This window comes from Aulostomus chinensis, chromosome 14 (genome assembly GCF_037954235.1).
Source record: "Aulostomus chinensis isolate RoL2024-O1b breed Wild chromosome 14, RoL_Achi_v1.0, whole genome shotgun sequence".
Lineage (NCBI taxonomy): Eukaryota > Metazoa > Chordata > Actinopteri > Syngnathiformes > Aulostomidae > Aulostomus > Aulostomus chinensis.
The window spans coordinates 5638580-5660781 of NC_141333.1; the positions used below are offsets into that span (position 1 = coordinate 5638580).

General features: G+C 42.3%; 1 protein-coding gene across 1 annotated transcript in view; it reads left to right on the forward strand.

The window, feature by feature from the left end:
* Nucleotides 1-22202, forward strand: part of col24a1 (collagen type XXIV alpha 1) — a 96049-nt gene that overhangs the window by 27297 nt on the left and 46550 nt on the right. Inside the window, exons 6-18 of the mRNA XM_086224153.1 lie at nt 3640-3693; nt 4530-4583; nt 6717-6761; nt 7840-7893; nt 8257-8301; nt 9582-9635; nt 10320-10364; nt 12423-12476; nt 12742-12786; nt 19937-19990; nt 20518-20562; nt 21447-21500; nt 21650-21703. Coding sequence (XP_086080279.1) covers nt 3640-3693; nt 4530-4583; nt 6717-6761; nt 7840-7893; nt 8257-8301; nt 9582-9635; nt 10320-10364; nt 12423-12476; nt 12742-12786; nt 19937-19990; nt 20518-20562; nt 21447-21500; nt 21650-21703 — 657 coding nt within the window. The remainder of the gene's footprint in view (nt 1-3639; nt 3694-4529; nt 4584-6716; nt 6762-7839; nt 7894-8256; nt 8302-9581; nt 9636-10319; nt 10365-12422; nt 12477-12741; nt 12787-19936; nt 19991-20517; nt 20563-21446; nt 21501-21649; nt 21704-22202) is intronic.

Sequence of the window (22202 nt, forward strand, 5' to 3'; positions counted from 1 at the left end):
GGAGGTGAATTGATATGTGCCGTTTAGGTTACTGACTCTTCCTTTAAATCACATGTTCAGTACAGTAATCTTCTGTAATGAAGGTTTTCACCAAATAGCATCAACTACAGCATTCTGCATATACAGCCCGTCCCTGCTGCTCATAGCATGTTCTAGTGGGATTGACCCAGACACAGCCAGATGTTAGCAGCAGTGGGAATAATGAGCCAGAGTGTGGTCACAGTTTAGCATGCAAGAATGGAGCTAATGTGCATGGTTTGGGCTTATGATAGACCCATTTGTCCTACCGATTGTAATCATGCTAGTCCCAGAGACTTAGTTATGACACTACATAAACAAAAATAGTGTGTTTCTAAAATCCCTGGTAAGTTTTCACAGCCTGACACCAGATGTAAATGATGCATTGATATGAGTGAGCGAGGATGTGGGCAACTCCATACAGATGGTTGTGGCGACTGTGGTCCCGACTGACTACCACATTTAGCTTTTTACTGTGTTTTCTTGATGTGAAAGTTTTTGCTTGTAAGTGTATAACTCTTCACTTAAAAAGGTTGAAAGTATGTAAGTACTTTTGATGAATTTTGTATCCCCTGTCAACATTCTTTAACCCCCACACAGCATGCATGGATTTGTTCTGTGTCACCTTTGACCTTGCTTGGACAATGTGGGTTATTTCACACACACACACACACACACACACACACACACACACACACACACACACACACACACACACATATATATATATATTTTTTTTTTTTTTTTTCTTCTGTGGTTTTAGACATGCTAGCCTACATTTTCTATAGCTTCATAATTCCCAAATTGGGGTACATACACCTTCAAGAGTACGTGAAATGATCCGCTCCAGGACTTCCAGTGGAGTATCTGAAAGATCTAGCATTAACACTAGCAGTGCTAGCCTAGCCATTGTTGATCATAGCGCCATCTGTGGAGGTGGAGGAGGAACACCGCTGGCTGTTGAGTGTTTCGGAGGGTACAGGACTTAAAGTTTGAGAACTACTGTCCTCATCCACAATTGTATTTGCACACAAAACCAAAATAAGTATATCAAGTTATCTGAGTGTCATTCATTCTCCAACCCCTCTGTGGAGGTGGAATAGAGATATTGAGAGTCTCTTTGTGTCAGTCTGGGAAAATATCTACTGGTGAAATGTGGAAGCAGTCCCTGATGTTGAATGTAGTTGACATGCGGTTGAAGCTCAGACTGAAATGTTATGACGATGTGCTTGCAGGACATAAAGAGCGTTTTTCAATCTGTTTCATGGACTGCTGACTTTTCTCAAACAGAACAAAACCCTGGTTTTATGCTGTGGTAGATGGATTTTCCACATTCCCACCCAAGCTTTTGTAAGCCTCAGTGGCTGTCAGTCAAAACCATGGGAACATCATGCTCAGAGCAGGTACAGACAGACGATCAGGAGAATGTCATTGTCTAAGGTGTCAAACGTGGCTTTGTGATACCTGAGGACACGACAGATAAACCCAGTGAGGAAAGAAAATAAATACAATGCCTTTTTTAACCTTGAGATCGATAGATCATAAAATGTATTGAATTTCCTCTTAATCGCTGGATTTTGAAGCATTTTTTGACATTTTGCTGCTGCTTTGGCGCTCTGTGATAGCTACGTCACTATCTGGAGAGAAGTTTGGGTTTATTTTTATATGAAAGTAGAAAAGATTTCATGGCCTGAATCCACATTCAGTTGGGAAAGCCTCTGGCTGTTGAAATGAAATATTCCTCTTCATTGGAAATACACTCAGCCTCTGGCTGTTGAAATGTAATATTGCTTTTCTTTTGAAATCCACTCAGTTCAGTTGGACTTGTTCTCTGCCCTGTGGGAACACATGTGGTCTGTGATTACATGTAAATTGACGAAGGTCTGGATCATCAAAGCCATTGCTAATTTGTTGCTGATAGACCTTTTACACTGGACAGAAAACTCACTAACACCCACTAACATCTGGCTTCTTAGTCTTCCTGGGTATTTATCACTGCAGCGCCAATCGGCAGTGATGGAATTCTGGAGGACAAACTGTTTTTCACGCTTTTTCCAGGACAACTCTGTGATGCACATCATTGCCTGCAGACCTTCCCAAGTGTCTCAGGACTGGGACGCTGACAGGCACACTTCTCTGTCCTGCAGATGGAGACACAAATCAACCACACACCAGGGGAAAACAAAACAGAAGTAGACTTGTTATTAGCTTGGTACGGAAGTAGGGAAGGTTGATGGAAGTGATGAGATTCAGAGGGGAAAAAAATGCAGATATTGCAAAAATGTTTTTACACTTGCTTGAGGTGTTTTTAGGCGGTTTTGAAGAAGAGGGGAGATTTAAGCTCTGACATAGTTTCTGCTGCCATGGTCTTTACGGATATTCCCGCACCTAATGAGCCTTTCCTGTTTTATGGATTATCCACAGTTCACTTAAAATTCAATGGATACCTAAACGGACACGACTGTCTTGCTTGTTTGCTGTGCAGGAATGTGGATAGAAATGATGATGAGGATGATGAGGATGGTCACGGCATCCTGTGTATTTATAAGACGGACTAAATGTCCAGATTCTAGTACGTGAGTAAGTGTCAAGGGACGTTAAAATGCATGAAGAAATGCCTCCTCTATAAACTTAAGAAAAAGCCTATTTGAATGAATGCCATTTAGAATGTAATCTAATACAAAAGGCCTCTCTTTATGAGTTAGTGGTTGGATGCCAGAGATGAAGGTTTGTCAGCATGACGTATCAATGAACAACAGAGATTTTCAGAGTGCAATAATATTTTTGGAAAGACAAAGGGTTCTCACACAGAGTCTTCTAATCGTTGTCAGCGTGCTTTAAAACACAGACGTTCACTCTTCAAAGCTCGTTGGCCATCCAAACATCAGCTCTTAGCAAGAATTAACGCCGAGTTCCTGCTTGTTGGTCCCCATGAGTGTGCGTGACCGCCCAGCGTAGAGAACAAACACAGGCGGAGGATACATGTTGTTTTAAGGTTCCTTTTATTGTCTCCCGTAGCAGGACATGCATTGAATTATGGGTTTATTGCATCAAACCAGACATTCCAATAAAATCTCATTAGATAATCTGCGTGATGACAAAGGAGACGACTCCTTTTGGTAATGGCACCATTTAAAACATGCTCTAACAATGGAAGACATATTATGACATGAGTGTAACAAAGGAAAGGTACCGCTGGGAACAGTTTCTGTGCTGCATTGTTCAGCAACCAGTTTCTTGCAAGTGTGTTTGTTTAACTTGATGGTATAAAGGAATGTATTAAGCAACAGAAACTAATGGGTTTATGGGAAAGAAGAAAACTTACAGGCAAATTCATCATACGTGTTCCTCTAATAATTAAATACTTTCAGTTGCATTGAAATTAGGGTTTTTCAGTAAAATAACAGCATGTGCACAAAATGTATATGTAGAGCCATGGTTTAATTTCATGATGATGATGATGAGACATAAACATTCATAGTAATCTTCAAGAATCATTTCATTCTATATTTCCTGAATAATCATGTTAAAAAAAAACAAGCTTCACGCCAGTGACTCTTAAAACAGAAATAGAATTTGCTAGCTGAAGACGCCCCTAACCCTGTGACCCTGTCTCTGTAGGGTTCAAAGGGAGACCCAGGTCTGTCTCCAGGTCAGGCTCCACCAGGAGAGAAGGTATGGAATCTGCCACCAGTCTCAGTATCTGTCTCTCCGTCTCTCTCTCTGGGCTTCTGTCTTCGTCTCTCATTTAACTTTTCCCTCTTTTTTCACCCAATTTGTTCTTATTTTCTGTTTTCCACGTATCCGCCTCAGCATGCAAATTTCTTGCATTTCTTGAAAAAAGTCAAGACACAGCCACCCACGCAAATCTGGATCAGTTACATTGGTGCTGCCATGAAAACCAAGAATGCATCAATATGGCCACGATATTTGAAATGACATACTGGGCTGCAGCCTAAAGCAGCAGTTGGTATCGCAAGTTCAGACGAGGACAACTCAATAAATACAATAACCAACAACACAATATATCACAGTACGATCTGGACCATTAAACCTAAAGTCTGCTATTCCCACAACTGACGAAGCTTTTTCGAAGTCTAATAAGTGTTTTTAGGGTGATTGAGTTTGAATGTTAACGCATTTCTCAGCTCATCACATTCATGAAGCAACTCCCCTCTGAGCTCCTTTCATCCTGGGCTGACGCCTGAGATGCACTGCTGCTAAATGTCTTGAAAGCAGCAGAAGCTAAGCATCTTTCAGCTTTCACAGAAATCACTGAAAAAGCTTAGTGAGGCGGAACGACTGACTTTTTCAAAAGATAAAATATGCAAAATGTTTGACCCCCCCCCCCCCCCCCCCTGTTTTTTTTCTCACTCTGATGTCGCAAACTTTGAACTCAAGAGTTTCCCGGAAACTTTTCTTTGTGTTTCAGACACCATGCAACATGGCCAGCATTTCTTTCTTTTTTTATGAATAGTATTATATTGATACTTTTTTATTTGTTTCATTAGGGTGACAGAGGACCGCCTGGTCTGCCTGGTCCTGATGGATTTCTCGGTCTGCCGGTAAGGTTCCCTACGTTATGTGAAGTAAACTATTTATTGACGTGTAGAGTAGCTCAGTTTGCTGATTGTAAATACACGTTCACACACATGAGCTGAGGCGTCATAAAGCCGTCATTGCAGTCAGTCTTAGGTTACCCAGCTAGCGGGGGCTCATCGTCTACTTTTCATTTTCTTTCATTGGTTTTCCTTCTCAAGTCTCTTTCTGTATTTTTACCCGTTTTTCCTCTCACTGCACCTCCGAGTCAGACGTTAAGACGTTATGGTGTCTCGCTTAAACCTGATAGGAATTGAGTTCAAGGTCAAAGGGCATCCGAAAGAGGAAAGGCACCCTGCTCAGGGTCGCTGGGTCAATGACAAGCCCAATATCCTATGCCTTCCCAGGTCAGCAAATGCCATGCCAGAGAAAGAAGAATTTCCCGGATGCTGCAATAAATCCAACAAGTGTCATTGATATTTTCCCTGTGTTCACCTGTGCACAAACCGACAGGTGACGAATTAAAGGCACAGCTTCGGTGTTCGTGGTGTGGGGGGTGTATGGCACTCAGCTGGAAGCATGGAGCACCAAGCTCCTAAAATCATTGAGGAGTGTTCAGTTAGGTTGAACTCTGGAGACCAAAGCACTCCGTGACCTACTATTTGGAGCGTCGTCCTCCTGTCCCTCCTCTTATTTATCCAAGTATATGTCATTAGTATTTGCCTAAACACTCAAGCCTTGAATCTGTTAACTCATACGTTCTATTTAAGTAATTTAGTGAACGTGATGTCCTCCTGGAAGAACAAACGGTTGTTACTGGAATTCAACTTGTGGCCTCCTGAAGCAAAGCAGATGTATCTGCTAAATGAAGTCACGTGCAGATATACTGTTGTCCAGGTAGCTTCTGATGGAAGCTCTGAGTCTGGTCTCCACATAGCTGGCCTTCACCTTGCCTCCCAGGAGGCCGTGGCTGTGTTTGCAGTAGCTGAACCTAATATATCCAGGACATGAACTGTGCCCTGTCAAGTATTTTCAGAGGAAATGACGGACTCACGGCCTGTGCTCTTTACCCCCAAGTGGGCCTTTTATTGAGTGTGAAGGTTCATGTGTCACAACCTCGGAAAGCACACGACAGAATCAATGGCACCATTCACCAAGGAACCAAAAAGATACTGACCTGTCCCTGACCTCCTGTTTTTTGAAGCTGTAAACATCTGTTGTTGATAATCATGTCAAAGAGAGAAATAACAGAGCTTAAGTAAGGAAAATCTCTGATTTACAGAACAATAAATTGTGTGACGTTTACAAAGAAAAAGCACTTCTTTGATTTAATGTTGGATTTAACAAAGCACAAAACTGACTGGAATAAAACGTCAGCTAAAAAAAACCAAAACTTTTTTGAAGTTTTTCTTGAGTAACGCCCATACTGTAGTCTACAAGAGATTCATGCTTTGTTAACTATTGGCCAAGTCCCAAAATGGCTCCTGGATTGTTTACCAGTAACACTGCACACGACAAACTAAATCATGAGGTTTTAATTAGACATCTTTTATAAAATCTGGATAAAACAGATCTCGGAGCATCGTGTTGTCTGTTTCCTAACATGCCATTGAGTTATGAAGAAAGAGAAAGGAGTATAATAGAAACCATTAGGCCTGTGACGTCTCCCACCACTTGAATGTGAGTATTCTATTTTATACGAGATGTTTTGAAGGTCATTTGTGCTCTTAGTGGTGGGTGGAAACACTCAAATGTCACATGCTGAGGACTGTATCACATGCAACAGCTTCACTTGCTTTTCCACCCAACAATAACAGGATGCACACAACATTGTTGCATCACAGGCTATTGCTGGGATGCCCATCACACACATTTTGAAATGGCCCTTAGTCCAAATCGCACCAGCTCAGTTTCTGAGTTCATGAGACCGGACCATGAGAGTGCTGGAGCAGGAAAAGACGATCCAAAAACAAGCCTCATTTTGAGATTGGATGCATGACACACTTGATGGAGATGTTCAGTCAGAGTAATAAGCTCCAGTTGCACTCTTGAAGTCATTTGTATAGTTTAATTACTTTCTTTTGCCGTCATGATTTAATGTCTCTGTGGTTTTGGATGAAAAATACTCAAAAATACATTTGTTTTATTGCATTTTCAAGGGTCCTAAAGGTTATCCAGGACCACCTGGACTGCCAGGAGAACAAGTGAGTGGTGATACTTAATTGCGTGAAAGAAATAGGGTTTTGTCTCACTTTACGAGGGTTTTGGAGTTGTTAATTGTCTGTGTTTAAACAACAGAAGACCTAGAGACATGATGTACTCCTGCCACAGTATCACTTGATTCATATGTACAGATGCCTTTCAAATTAAGGGAAAAATACCCAACACCATGCCAATTCACACGACTTATCTGTCCTGTATGGAAGCACCTGCATTTGTTGAGTTTTTACGCTCATTTATTCAGGTGTTGCCTTTATTTTTCAGCTGTCTCTACGTGGACAAACACACACAAACAGAACCAGTCCGTACACACGTGTCAGTCATTCCCTTCAGTCTTCTGAAGAATACTGTGTTTAAAGCTGTAGTGCAGCACTTTGGACTTTTCTAGCAATAAATGTTCCATTGTTACTGTTGTACTATAAAACAGTGGATAAATCCCTTTGAGTGTCACAGAACCTCTGCAGAATGGTTTGTTTGACGATCAGAATTTGACCCATCAAGTGTGATAACATTTGGAAAGCCTAGTTGAGTCACATGATTACTCTTTTTATCCACATTTAAGTTAGCAGATGGCTAAATTTGTGCAGAGCATGCATGTAAGCATCCATCCATACTATGAATGCAGAGAGATTTACCTGGTGGTGATGAGCTTCATGAATGATGTGTTAACTCATTTGGTGAAGTTTCTAATCTAACCCATGTTCATTTAAGAGTTCTACGTTGTAGCTTTAATACTTTAAAACAAATCTGTGGATGCAGACGTAATGGATGTGTGAAAAGAGGGATTTTAGCGATGGACTGAAAGAAGAGCAGAGTGAGCCGGTGCAGGAAAGGTGGGTTGACGGGGTGCAGAAAGGTACAGTTAGCAGACAGGCTTGTCTGGAATGAACAGAGCTTGTTCTATTCCTCCTTTGGCAAAGCTAGTGGAGGTTTGTGTTTCTCCTCTTTCACTTTATCCGTCCATCTAATCTCCCTATTCACTGTTCATTCTCTCTCTCTCTCCCTCTCTCTCTCCCTCTCTCTCTCTCTCTTCGGCTGTCTGTGTTTGTGTCTCTGCTGCAGGGCATACCAGGACCTCCTGGAGAAGCCGGGGCTGCAGGTTACCCTGGCAGGCAGGTGCAGTGAAAACTACAGAAATCATGCTTCCAGTTCTTCCAGCGAACCTCTTAGATTCTTCATTGCTCTACTGAGAACCCCAGAGATTTCACAATGAAATACATTAATTGATCAAACTCATATGTTTAATCTGGATAAGGATTTTAGATGTATAGTTTACTACCAGCTGTGTGGATGAGGAAATATAAAGTTGCAACTTCAAGTATAAAAACCACGTGTTCTCCTTGTGTTGTCTGTCAGTCAAGGCCTCTTTATTTCTATTATCCCACAGTTCAGATTCTGATGTGTTTAGGTTTGCCTCTCCACATTTAATCACAGAGCTTACACAATAGGTTCTCCTCATCGGTCTTTCATTCATTGCAGGGTGCAGCTGGGCCAGAAGGTAACCCAGGACCTAAAGGGGTCCGTGTAAGTATCAGTAGCTCTCTGCTCTTATTCTGCCTTCTACTTCATTTCCTGAACGGATTAGGACAGTGTCAGGCCGTCAGTCTCCCTCCAGAGAGACTGCCGTGACCTGCATTAGGTTTCTTTGTGATGGAGAGCTGCACACAGCCTTGTGGGGGTTGGTCCAGGCTTTAGGTGGAGGAATTCTTTTAACTATAGTTCATTCCCCAGCAAGCGGGAATGCCCCCACAAAGAAAAGAATCAAATAATAAAATGAAGACAAACAGAACGTATGAAAACAAAGGGGGAAGGGGGTCAAATGAGCTCGTCAGAGAGGGGACTTAGTGGAGCGTTGCAGCTCAGAAGGAAGGATATGTGGGATTACTGTGGCACAGTGAGGCAGGCAGGCTGAACAAAGACAGCGAGTGCACCGTTAAGGTAGGACGGAGAGAGACAATGACACTGAGAGAGAGAGACGGGTTTGACTTCACTGACTCAAACACAGCGACTACATCCTGATGTGATGTCAAATCTTCTTCGTTGTACGCCCAACACTCCAATAACGCTTGTTTTGAGCTAAAACTGCCAAATAAAAACCGTTTCGCTTCCACACTGTGTGGCATCTGACCAGAAGATGTGTTCAGTAGAAATCCCTCCTCCCTGCTGGTTCATTGCTTGACTCGGCTGCTGGATGATCACATGGTGTGCATCGCAACTTCTGGATAGCAGAGTCATGCCAGAGAACAAGTTGGTGGGCAGAATGTCAACTGACTGCATGACGTGGTCACGCTAGGTGGTTTTGTTTTTTTTGAATAGTTTTGCTGTTGTTAGCGTTTGGTCTCCAGTATATCTTCCAGTAACAAGCCTGTGGCGAGTGTTTTCTGGATCTGATTCGCCAAGAATTCATGCAGAGGAAATAATGAATGGATGGCTGATAAACCAATTAAAATTTTTTGGATGACGTATCGTTTCAAACAAGCCATAGAAGACATGCTCACAATCATGCCGGAATTGAGGTTTCTTGCTCATGTAAGAGGGGTAAAATGTCACTCACATTGTAAAATAGTGCCGTGATTATTCTGATTTAACACCTTGGATGTGAGGATCTTAACATGCAGCTTGTTAGCTTAGTTGAATGATAATGACTGTGTCTTTATTTTATGATGCCAGGGATTGCAAACAGTATTTATGATCAGATGGAATGGTGACCGTGGTGGGATTGCTCAAATGGAAAGAGAGAGTTTTATTTCAGTGATGATAATGTTGTAACCTTACGTGATGACATGTGATATGATGATTTCCAGGGTTTTATTGGGCTCCCTGGAGTTGCTGGGCCACCGGGGCCGGAGGGGGAGAAAGTAAGTGATATATTTTTTTTGTTTGTGACTGCACGTGATGTGAATGACTTTATAATTGTGATTTGTGTGTTTTTTGGATATATACTTCCATGTATTTCTTGGTTTTCATGTCTGGTATTATTGTCAGCTCTGTTCCCGTGTCCGTTAGTTTTGTCAGTGTCTCTTTTGTACACTGGAAAAAAAAAAAATCTGTTTGGCAACAGTTCTCTCCGGCTCTTTTACAACTAGCAATCGTAAGCGTGAGGACAGATTCTTTTTGTATTCCAAGTCGGCTGTATTGGATTGGAAGTTGTTAATTCAGTCACAATTGAACAACTCAAATGTGATTTAGATATCTTTCTATACTTGGTTTTCTGTGAAACTTTTAAATGTTTGTCCGCTTTGTTGGCATGTTGACAAAGTTTCTCAGTCATCCAAGTCTTGGTATCTTTTACGTGCTGTGTTGTAGTCAACAGGACTGTTTCAGTTTCCTTGAAGAAATTTCACATTTCATCCAAGAGTCTTCTTCAGTTTTAAGTAGAGACTAGACTAAAGTAGGTAGACTCGAGTTTAAAACTGAAGAAGCCTTTTGGATGAGTCAAATGTCTTCAAGGAAATGGAAACACCCCAATTGAACACAGCTCTTGACACACCATTTCCCAGCCAGATTAGAGTTATCCATATCCACTTGTTTTTCTTTTGTAGGGCATTCCTGGTCCTGCCGGAAAACCTGGCCCCAAAGGAAGACACGTAATAATCAATCATACATTTTGATTTTTGTAACAGCTTCGGATAGCTCTCTGCTGCACTTTATCTTTAAATCCTGGAGAAAAAAATGTACCCCTTTTACACCTGGCAGTAAAATGTGTTTTGGAAGATCAGATGGCAATCGGATAGGGTTGTTGACATAAAAGTCCAGATGTAAATATACTCAAGACAGTGAGGTCAGAACAGCCAAACCACCTCCAGAGGTGGTCAGAGCTGCGTCGCGACCACACTGAACACAAGAGTAAATGCATGTGCATCTTCAAACTGCATACAACAACTATGTAGGTAGAAATATGGAAATGTGCTCTCCTGTTCTGAGCTTCATCCTTACCTGGAGAGCTGATCTATAGAGTGGGCTCCTTTCAGAAAATGTGCATTCTCTGACGGGGCAGTGACAGGGATGTGCATGCTGGCCACAATGCTGCCATAGCTGGGGACCCCCACCGCTCCTCAAATACCTCCACAACATGACGGAGCCCCGTCCCCTCCCGGCAAAATGACGTCGTACCTTTGCAGTGACCTCGAAGCGCGAGAAGCTTCCTAGCCTTTCTTAGCTTTGCTTTGCAGGTGGGATTAGGTGTTATATCCTGCGCTTGTTGCAATACCAGATGGTCAGTGCGACCTCCAAGTGTGTGACGCAAGTGCATGACCCTTCTAGATAATAGCAGTGTCGGTTTTCTGCTCATAAAATCAAAAGTTTCCTGCGCAGGTTTGAAACCCAGTCTCCATCCAGAAAGGTTTCCATCACTGTCCCCACCCACCAGTCTTGACTATCTTCCCGCATCCACATCGTCCTCGGACAGTCGTGGCACTGACCACAGCTGAAATAAATCAGCATTCTTCTCCCACCACTTCGAAAAGCAAAAATACAATAGCGCTGCTTCACAGATAGCTACCATCTTTTTCTATTCTGGAGTGACTGGATTTCTACAGTATGTGGCCACTGGAGACATGTTACTACCAGGTGTAAATGCAATCAGAGTAAATCAGATCCAGATTGTATCAGGCATATTTTATTGGTGTTTCTTCATAGATTCACATGTTATCTATCTCACACACTTTCCTAAAATAGCAGAACTGAACCCCAAACACATCAAAAGGAGATTAATCACGATGTTGCATCTGTTGCGAATGTCCTAAAGCAGCAACATGTTGAGGGTTGAACAGTGCAGAGAGAGAAAAGTGAGTGAGAAGAGCAAATCCTTAAGAGGAGTTCACACTACTTATGTGGTGGCAAATCACTTTGGAAACCTTTCGATGGCATGAATTTTGGTGTTAGTTCTCCAATGCCAAGTTTGTCCCGGAGTGGCATTAAAACAATTTATTGTTACATTATGATAGAGACAGATGGAATGTCTTGGTTCGGGCCTCACACTGTGATAAGTTAATGTTTTAAAAACAAGTCTTTGCTTCTCTGTGTGGAAGTTGCCAAGCGGGCATGCAGCCCAGTGTCTGTTTTATCGAGAGAACCACTAACTGGATCGACGTATGTGACCCAGGGGCTGCAGTAAGCCAGTTCACAACTCACCCTTACAATCTGATCAGGAAGACTAATGTTTCTTGATCTTTGCTCTTGATCCGTACATTTGCACGGAAGCGCTGTGCAATATAAAACTAAACATTATTAAAGTTAAACTGTGAGGAATAAAAAGTTCGAGGAGTAGGACTCACCTCCCTAGAAGTAACTCTTTCTTTGGTGCCAAACCCCCCCAAAAAAGTATGTTAGAAAATCTTGTCCAAGGATGAATTAGTAATACCGAGATACTTTAAAAAGACAGAGATGAAACTCCAATTTCCCCAATTTATTTTATTCCTCGTTGGGTTATTGATTTATATAAATGTGCTATTGTTTGGGAAATCTTCCTCTGCCTTATTTGAAATTTAGGGCAATAGTTTCATTCTGTATCTGGAAGTTTGGAGTGGTCCCTTTTGCTTGTCCTTATCGAGCGACAACACATTCCCTAGATTATAAAGTACTTTTCCATAGTAGTAGGCTGTTTAGATACTCCTAAGATTGATGTGGATGTATTTCCACCACAGGGTGTGGTTGGTGATGCTGGGGAGAGGGGGCCTACTGGTCCTGATGGCAGCCAGGTGAGAACTCCTCTCTTTCTTTTGGTGGATTCCTCTTATTTGTACTGTATTTATGACTGCAGATTTTTGTAGATTGTTCAAAATTGAAGCTGCTTTAAAGAATTTTCGGTGGGTTATAGATGTCAACAAGTATAAATGCTTTTCCATTTGAGAGATTAGTCTATGAAAATACCACATTACAGCAATTCCAATGTAGCCTCGGGAATGTGCAGTACTGTAAGTGTCCTGTCCTGTGTACTTAGGATGTTGCTGTGATGTTTCACAGGGGCTTGTTGGTGGGACCGGTATTGGCGGTTTTCCTGGCTTGAGGGTGAGTATCAGTTATGCAGTGTTATGATTTTTTTATTGCTGTGCTACATTTCCATGCCTAATAGGCACCGTGTTTGATCTGTCATTGGTGTCACTCACAGCTCTTCTCCTGCCCCTCCTTGTATTTGTTTCCACGATCGCCTCTGTCCACATCTGTCTCTGCTCGTCTGTATCGGGAGGTTAGATTGTGGTTTGACTGATATCAGGAGCTGAAACTCCACGCGTGTGAATTTCCACGCAGCCAGAAAGTTCTTTGTTAGCGTTGCTGTAGCATGTGAGCCAGGGTTTTGTGTTTTTAATGGCAGTCGGGCATGCATTTTGCACTCTTACACCGCCTCAACTGAAATCTTTAAGCTGTGTTCAGGTGATTGCCAAGAGTATATTGCTGATATTTCCTGCCAGAGCTTGGCTGCCGGTAGGTCCATAAGGAATCCACAGGGACTCAAAAGAATGTCATTATAACAAGGGCAAGATTCAACATTAAACTGTCTTGGCTGGACGTCTTGGGTCATGATGCTGCCAAAAAAGCCCTAAAAAAATTGCAAAATACATAACGTTTTGCAGCTGTGAAGTATAGAGAAAAAATCAACCATAGTTTTTGCAAATAGGTAGATATTCAGATGTTAGAGCATTGCAGTAATACCAGAGCTGCTATGATGAAGCTGAAACTAACCTGGGTGACGCTCATCTTTACCATCATATTTTTTTCCCTCATTACTTTCAACCCACCACCAGCTAATCGCCATCATAATCTCCAAAAAAAACCAACAAAAAAAAAACCCGCTAAGACTCGCAAACGTTTTCCTTTTGTCTGCAGTGGGAAAGGGTTTAGCATTCATTTACTCCCAGGTTACATGACCCTGCAACAAACACAGGTACTTCTCAGCGCTGGCTCGAGTTAGCATTGGTGTACTCCAAAATTCTGGACTTTTTGATGTGTCATCTCATGCACTTAAATATTCTTATCTATGCACTAAAAGAACTTTGTTTCATGTTTGACTACCAAACTTTCTGCGGTCTTCCTCATAAGAGTCACATGATGTTGGTGTGATGTTGCTGATCTAATACAAGTTTAATAAAGTATGAAGTAAAGTTCTGTTGGTTCGTTTATAAGAATATTGCGGAGGAAAAACAAGTTTGACAAACGGCTCGGCCACAATTTCAACTTGTCTGCGCGATCCACCATTGCCAGGATATCCTGTAGTTACTACTGGGTTTGAGAGTCAGACTGGAGCAAAAGATATGGAATAGTAACCAGCAAAACACCGTCACTACCTTCCATGCTGCTTCCCAGATTTCTGTTTTGTGGTGTAATTATGACATCAAACTTGGCAAACCTGAAAAACGAAAAAACAGAAAGGCAACTCCTCTGCTCACAATGGCAAAGGGGTCACTCAGCTTTTATTAGCTGGCTAAAGAACCTGCATGTGCAGTGGGAAAGGAGTGTTGGATAGCGATCCAGGTTTGGAGAGCATTAAGACCCGAAAACTAATCAAACATGTCACTGAGGTAAGCAGCCCCTTCTTGTTTGCCATTTCTGTCATATCCAAGAGTCACTCCAGGCTTGATCTAGGTTCCCAACACAGTCGTTCATTGTTGTGTAAAGTGCACAACCTTATTTCAACCAGCGTTGTCTAGCTGCCAAAGAATTCACAACTTTCTTTCACAGTTGGAGTCTTCAGCCAGTGTGAGGAGTTTTTGAGTAAAAGGGTTCGTCTTGTCACCGTACTTATAGACTATTAGGTGTTTTTACTGCTGTTTAACTGTCTTGATTTCACACATAGGCCCCAAAGTCCCCTATGTGTCAGCAAAGTAGATACAACTCTACATGGTTCCTTTCCTGTGTGCTCATTTCAAGCTTCGTTTCCAGCGGATTGCTGTTCTCTTACCTTGTGGATTTATTGGGGTCCTTGAAGGGGTCACTGTGTGTGACATTAGAGACATCTGGAAGGATACATTTTCTTTAACCCTCACCTTTGCTGCTGGCTTCGAGTCAATTTTACTACTGACACATTTAGACGCTGCTGACACACAGACAGTCTTTTAAAGTTGAGCCAATCAGAGCTTTCACTGCATCAGTGTCGCCTGCAAAGTTTCACACCCATGATGTATTGGATCATGGCACCGTTAACGATTTGATTGGGAAAAACAAAATGAAAAGCAAACAAGTGTCACTCGAGGAAGAACCAGAAGAAGACAGACAATTCGTCCTTGTGTGAGTCTTGTTCAAAGACGTGGAACTGTAGATCAGAGCCGACGTACCACAGCTTAGTCTGGAATCAAGAGGAAGCAACGCAGGCAGTCGGCATATGTGCACATCCATGAGCAGCATGCTGTGTGCACTAGTAAGGTGGGAATCATAATGCACAAATCGATTCTGATTCGGATGAGACATGACTATTGTTTCATCTTTGTGCACTGATAATTTTTGAATCATATCTCCAAATGTTTGCTGCTTTTAACGAATAGCATAAAGTATTTCTAAGTATATATTGCAGACACCCTTGGCAGGGGTCTGCCATGGTTCCCATTACCAGTCCTGAATATGATTAGATGATTTATAACCGGCGGTGTCGTGAATGCTTTAACAGCTGCATGTTATGGTACGGTTCAGTTAATCATCTTTACCCTTAATTAATTGTGTTGTCAAACTCGCCACAAAATAAATCGGACTCCCTTGATGTATATTTTATGGCATGACCATGATGTCATCTATCAAGTGAAGCTGCCTTTCGCATTCGCAGACGTGTAACTCTTTCAAGTCTTTGATCTGGTTGGCATGTTCGTCGGTGAGATGCTTTGCCAAGTTGGACATCTCTCGCTTGGGCTGCGTCTATTCTGAGAACTCTGAGCAGGCGTCCAGTACCTGAAAGCAACACTGCAAGCTAGCTGAGTTTGTAGCTGGCTCGGCTCAAGTTACACAGAGCAGACTCCGGCTTCGGGTCATGGAGAAGGAATGAAGGAGGCATCATTCCCTCAATCTGAAGTCAGCGCACTGTGAAAATGATGCTGCGGTTGTTGGTGTTCAAAAACAGTTGCATGAAGTTACTTTACGTTGTACAGAAGTGTGATTACGGTGTGCAACAAATTGATGTTGTGTTGTTGTTTCCAGTGACAGCAAACTGCTGAATTTGCATTTGGAATAAACCAATTTGTAATCAGTTCAGCGGTTCATGTAAAGGCATATTGAAATGATGGAATCTGAAGATTTTTTGATTGATCATACAGTTATTATTGACTGTTCCACAGCTATAGGGCATCGTACGTGTCTTACATTCAGTCTCTTGCCTAATGAGTTCACGTGATGCTCAGAAGGCTGCCAGGTAAATTTCTGTATCGCACTCATAAGGAGGTTTTTTTTTTTTTCTTTTTCTGAGGGGACGTTTATATGCTGCCCTCTGGAGAATGCATGTTCTTGCTCTGGTGTGCAGATCATATGCACCAGATAGTCATGCCAAATAAACTGGTCACTCTCAGTTATCCCTCTGATAACTTGAACATATACAAATAATTCAGTCGTGCAGCTCCTCTAGACTTTCCCACTGTTGTCAGACGAAATGGATCAAAGTCAGATACAAAGTATCCACCATTGTACAGCAGTAAACAGTAACTGTCGCTCAGCTGCTGTGACTAATGCATGTGTGGCTACAACAATAATAATACATTTCATTCATAGGCGCCTTTCAGTGCATTCAAGGTCACTGGCAATAAAAGCATAAAAACACACACAGACAAAAGTGGGGGCGGCACGGTGATGCAGTGGTTAGCACTGTCGCCTTACAGCAAAAAGGTTCTGGGTTCGAGCGAAGTCTGCATGTTCTCCCTGTTCCTGTGTGGGTTCTCAACATCATGTTCCCACAGTCCAAAGACATCAAGAGGGGACGAGGCTGATTGATACTCTAAATGGACCGTAGGTGTGGCTGTGAGTGTGAATGGTTGTCTGTCTCTATGTGTTGGCCCTGCGATGGACTGGTGACCCATCCAGGGTGAACCCTGCCTCTTGCCCGTAGCCGCTGGGATAGGCTCCAGCCCCCCTGCGATCCTTAACAGGAATAAGCAGAAGAAAATGGATGGATGGATGGATGGATGGATGGATGGATGGATGGATAGACTAAAGTGCACACTGGAAGTTTAAATGTTTGCGATTTATTTACAAACTGCAAAAATATATTTTATAAAGGAATTATAAAACCAACCAGAGAAAGGAAAACCATTAATAACAGAGGACAACCAGTTGTTACCTGCCCTTAAGTATTTCTGAGTAGATTTCAGCCCTCTTGTAGGGCTCGTTAATCCAGTTTTTGATCCAATTCATATTTAGTCAACTTTCCAGCTGAATGATTTTGACACAGAGTAGCTCTCACAAAGAGCTTTAATTTGACATCTAAAACTAATTTTCACCTCCCAGTGTCAGTCACACCTTTGTGGATTTAGGTGCTGCACCGACTGATTTATTTAAACCCAATTATACAACGTTAAACCTTTTAGTTAAGTAATTGGAAAGAAAGCAGAAACAAAGCAGCAAGTGTTCATTGTGGAATGTATTTGATGTCTGTGCCAGTGTGTGACTCAACAAAATCTGATGCTGTCAGAGGCACTTTTCACAGTCTGACAGAGAAAGGGTTAGATCAGAATTGTGAATTTTTTATAGGTGTTTGTTTTGTTTGGTTACGACCTTGGCTCTCAACCAACCTCGTTTTTTTTTTTTTTTTTAAATCATCCATTTTACACATAAAGGTGAGGCCACTGTCACGCTGCGTGTAAAGTATATGATGTAAGACAGTGTGTTTTTGTTGGATTCTTCTGAGACTACAGTGGATTTGTTAAATGAGATGTACAGGAATGGAACACTCTGGTTTTCATCTAGTCTGTAATCATTTGTCTCCATCTTCCCCGCGTGGCGGGGAAATAATGGTTTGGATGATTTCTGACCACCTGGATTTGAGGCTCCATCATGACAGCGGTTTCTGCAAAGGCTCTGTGTTGGATGTTGCCGTACCAGATTGGGACTGGTGGACAGACCGTGGTGGGAAAGTTGTCTTTCTCAGTTTCTCTCCTCCTTTTCACCATGTCATTTTTTTCATGTGTTCTCTGTTTAGAGCCTCTTTAGAGGGAGCACACGTGATTTGTGTCCGTCCTGCTGCAGTACCTCGGTGAAGCTGCAGCATCAAACACCAGCCTTACAGGTTCCAGATGGACTTGCAGTTTAAGCCACATGTCCTGGACAACCTAACATCCAGCCATGTTCTCTCACTTGCTCACTTTACTTTTTTTTTTTTTTTTTGTACATCATGGCAGAACTGGCAGATTATGTATTGAATAAAAGTGTATGACGTCCTCAAGAAATTAGATGAGAACTTCAAGCTTTTGAATTATACGTGGATGGTTTTTATTCACCGTGCTTTTTATTCAGCATATTGGTTGAGAAGTTTTGTTTGCTCCAGCCTGCCTATGAGCAAATTCTGACAGGAGCCTCTCGTCACCGTAACCCCCTTCGCCCTTCAGTTCTGTACTGTTGGCTCGAGGAGAAAAATCACAAGGTATTAGGGGTCTTACACCCAGTCAGCTCAGCTTTCATGGTGCAGGATCAGACGGCAGGGGATGAGAGCAGCACTCCTCTACAGTGCGTGTTCAGGACTCGTTGTGCACACTGACTTTTCCCATCTAAGAGACAGTTAAAGCGAAAGCTGCATAAATGTTATAAGTACAATCATAAAATACTTGAGTTTAGTGGGAGATGTTGCAGTCTGGTCACAGCTGTTGCAATGTTACATTTCCACAGAGGCGAACGTCAGGCTGCGGCATCGTACCACCGTAGCATATGTGGCGATGTGAACCTGTTAGCTTGTTGCCATAGGTCGCGGTGTCGAATCGGTGTACGGCTATAAATCAAGCCTGGGTGTGTAAATGTGTCACGGATTTGGTTTTTGGGGGGGAAATGACTTGAACTAAGCAGAGTCATCAATTTCCCTTTAAATCCAGATGCTCTTTTAACCTTGGCACATTTATTTGATCATCTCTCCCAGCTTGCAGGATCCAACTGTTTTCTGCTGAGGACACGACTTGTTGTTTCACTTTTCTGTCTGTAGAATATTTCAGAAGCTAAAATTACTCTACAGATGTTGTCTGTGCTATCAAGTTTGCATATATCTATATGTGTGTTTGTGTGTGTGTGTGTGTGTGTGTGTGTGTATATAAATATATATCTAGATTATATATATCTATATCTGGACTGTATGCATTTATAAGATTTTATTTGTGTGTAATGCTGCTTTCAGTCACTAGAGGTTACAGTTGCTTGGAGTTCTCAGGACAAAACTGTATGGAATGAATTTGGAGAAAGCTCAGGAGGACATCAAAAAAACAAACAAACAAGAGTCTTACCTACTGCTAGACATGCAGTCTGGGTAATGCCGTTAGCGACCACATTTTTACACCCCAGCAACAGCTGCAGGTCCAGATCCTGGTTCCTGGTATTGAGATCAATCATAAGCGTGAAGGATGTCACAGGAGAACCAAAAATCTTCATCTTTCCATTCCTCTATTTCCGAGTCCTGTCAGAATGTGTTTCATGTGACAGAGCTAAATTCTGCTTGTTCTCAAATTAACAGATTTAATTCATGATTCCGAGGGAACGTTTGGTTCTATGTGTGAACAGTTTATATGCGCCAGCACAGAAACGCAGGCATTGTGTTCACTGTCATCGCTGACCAGTTTAGAACTGTCACAGTAAGAATCCTCCAATCGCTGGGCAACTTAAGTGTGCTTGAAAAGAGTCATTTTCAATCCAACTGCCTATGCTGGCCTGTTAGCCTGTCAATGTGTTAATGTGGATCCCGTGATCTGGCAGTGATGAGCAGGGCCAAGCCCAGAGGATTCACTGTCAGCACGGCTTAGCTGTATTGTAAAGCTGTGACGAACAAGAATGCACTGGGGAGGAAGCAGAAGACAGGGTTCATGTTCGAGGGACGTCTCTGCCAACAAGAGATCGGAAACATTTAGCGTGAAAATGCCACGCAGAGTCAAGTAACAAATGTGGGCCAGTATCTAGGGAATGTGTGTGTGTGTGTGTGTGTGTGTGTGTGTGTGTGTGTGTGTGTGTGTTTTATCATGATACATAAATTCCATTATGTATCTCCCTCTCTCTACAGGGGGACTTAGGGCCTGAGGGACCGCGAGGACTGCCTGGTGTGGTTGGACCTCAGGTAGGCTAGACATGGAGTGCTGCAAATTTTAGGACAAATACAGCTTTGTTTGTCGTTGTTAGGGTCAGGGTTTAGTCTTATTTTGTGTGAGTGAGAAGAAAATTTCAGAAATGGTTGCTATAAGAGGGGCACTTCTTCATCACTGCAACCCATTGCTGCTAAGAAAAAGCTGCCCTCTGAAAATAGATAATTGTTAAAGTGTCACTGCAAGCCTCAAGCAGCAATTGCATTTACATTCTGCACTACAATCTCTTTCAGTGTGTTGAACCACTTAAAGCATGTTTATCAGTTGATCAGATGTGTCAACCAGACATCAGATCACACTGAAACTGCTTAAGCCTTTTCCCACAAAGTCAGCATTAAACATCCATCATCCTCCACCACCTTGGCTCCGCTTCAATTCCAGATCCAAAACAAATTCTGTCATTGATGTCTGAATGAAGCTTGAATTATATCTCATTAATCCCTCACAAATTTTCCCTCTTTGCTCTCTTTCTCTCTTCCTTTTACTTTCCTCTCTCCGGCAGGGCCCAGCAGGACGAGCTGGCCTGCCTGGATTGAAAGGTGATAAGGTGATCTAAATATTTATATTATTGCAGTGTATCTGTGTGTAATGTGTCATTAGTTCAGCTCACATAATTGAGCATGTAACAAGTGATCCTGTTTCAGTGTTCGCACAGTAACTAATATGTAGGTCCATTTTACATGGATTTCAAATGGAATGTTTAGTGATTTAATGTACATTTATCCTCATTAGCTTTAAAAGAGCACTCAGACTTTATGGGAAATACACTTATTTAACATCCTCCCCAGAGCCAGACGAGAAGACAGATATCCTTCTATTCTGTTATTCTTTTATCCTCTGAATTTAGGCGCTAGACCCACAGATAGCGGCTGACTGCTAGTTAGATTAGCGGAATGAATGATTGTGGATTGGCAGGCTATGTTTTGCCTGCTCAGCTTCCAAAATCTTGTATTTCCTCCTCTGAATGTTCTATTTCAGATAGATCAGGTTCCGAATCTCGGTTTGTGCAGAAGTGATCCTCCTCATCCTCTTTTACAAAGTCAGCCAGCCATGATTATAGGTAGTGGTCGCCCATCTCGTTGTCAACGAAGTACAGGCTTTTGAGATGTTTTGTCCAGCGGTTTTGTCAGGAAAGTAGTCCTGACAATGTATCTGATTGGGAAATTACATCGTCTCATGCTATTTTATCAGAAATGTTACGAATTTGATGAGTTTTGATGCGTGAGCTAGTCTAAGCTCACGAATGCACGCACAGTAGAGAGAAGGATATCTATCTTCTTTTCTTGCTTTTGGGAGGGGTCCCTTTAAATTTACACAAAAACCTACATGTACTGTATGGACCATCAATTTTTTAAGTGTCTCTGGTCGTGTTGTGGTCATTGCGGCGGATTTGTGTTGTGTTATATCTCTGTATGATGCTGTGAAATTTAGGGTGAAGTGGGACAAAGGGGCGAACCAGGAGAGATTGGTTACCAGGGTGATAAGGTATGCGCCCTGTCACACTACCTTGATTTTAAAGAGAAACACAAAGGCACAACATCTATGTACATGGAACTCTTATTAGTAGCAATGATGTTGCTAATCGACCGGCTACAAGCGGACCAGTTCATGAGTGATATGTCTTTATCCCTCAGGGTGCTACTGGTGCGCCTGGTCCTACTGGCCCAAGAGGAAAACCTGGACCACTGGTATGTTCAAGTGTGTCTGTGCGTTTGTACGTACGTGTTTCATACAGGTTTGCTTTTATAGACAAAGCCATGGATACCACAATGAGATCGCAAGTCTGTTTTTCCTAGCTTGTAAACTCAAAGTTATTTGGTCACATTCGCAACACGTCAGCGTAATCTTTCTCTTCACTTCCTGAGAAGTGACTTCAGTGTGGGAAGAAAGAAGAATAAATGACTGTAAGCAGCAATTTGTTTGCCTGTCAGCAAAAAACAAACTGAGATGAAGAAGATTTTGGTGTTTTCCAGGATGCTGTATAAACAAGTCCAGATGCTGGCCTTTTCCATCAGGCCATGTGCAAACTAATTTGAGAAAACCTGCATGAAAAAACAGAGTCCTAGTTTGAATGGGGGCAGAGCGTTCACAAACAGGGGGTGCCAGCATCGGGAGCTAAACACCATCATGTCCTGGGGCATGAAATGAGGCTCAACTGCTGCCGTCCATAGAAGCTCACATTCCTGG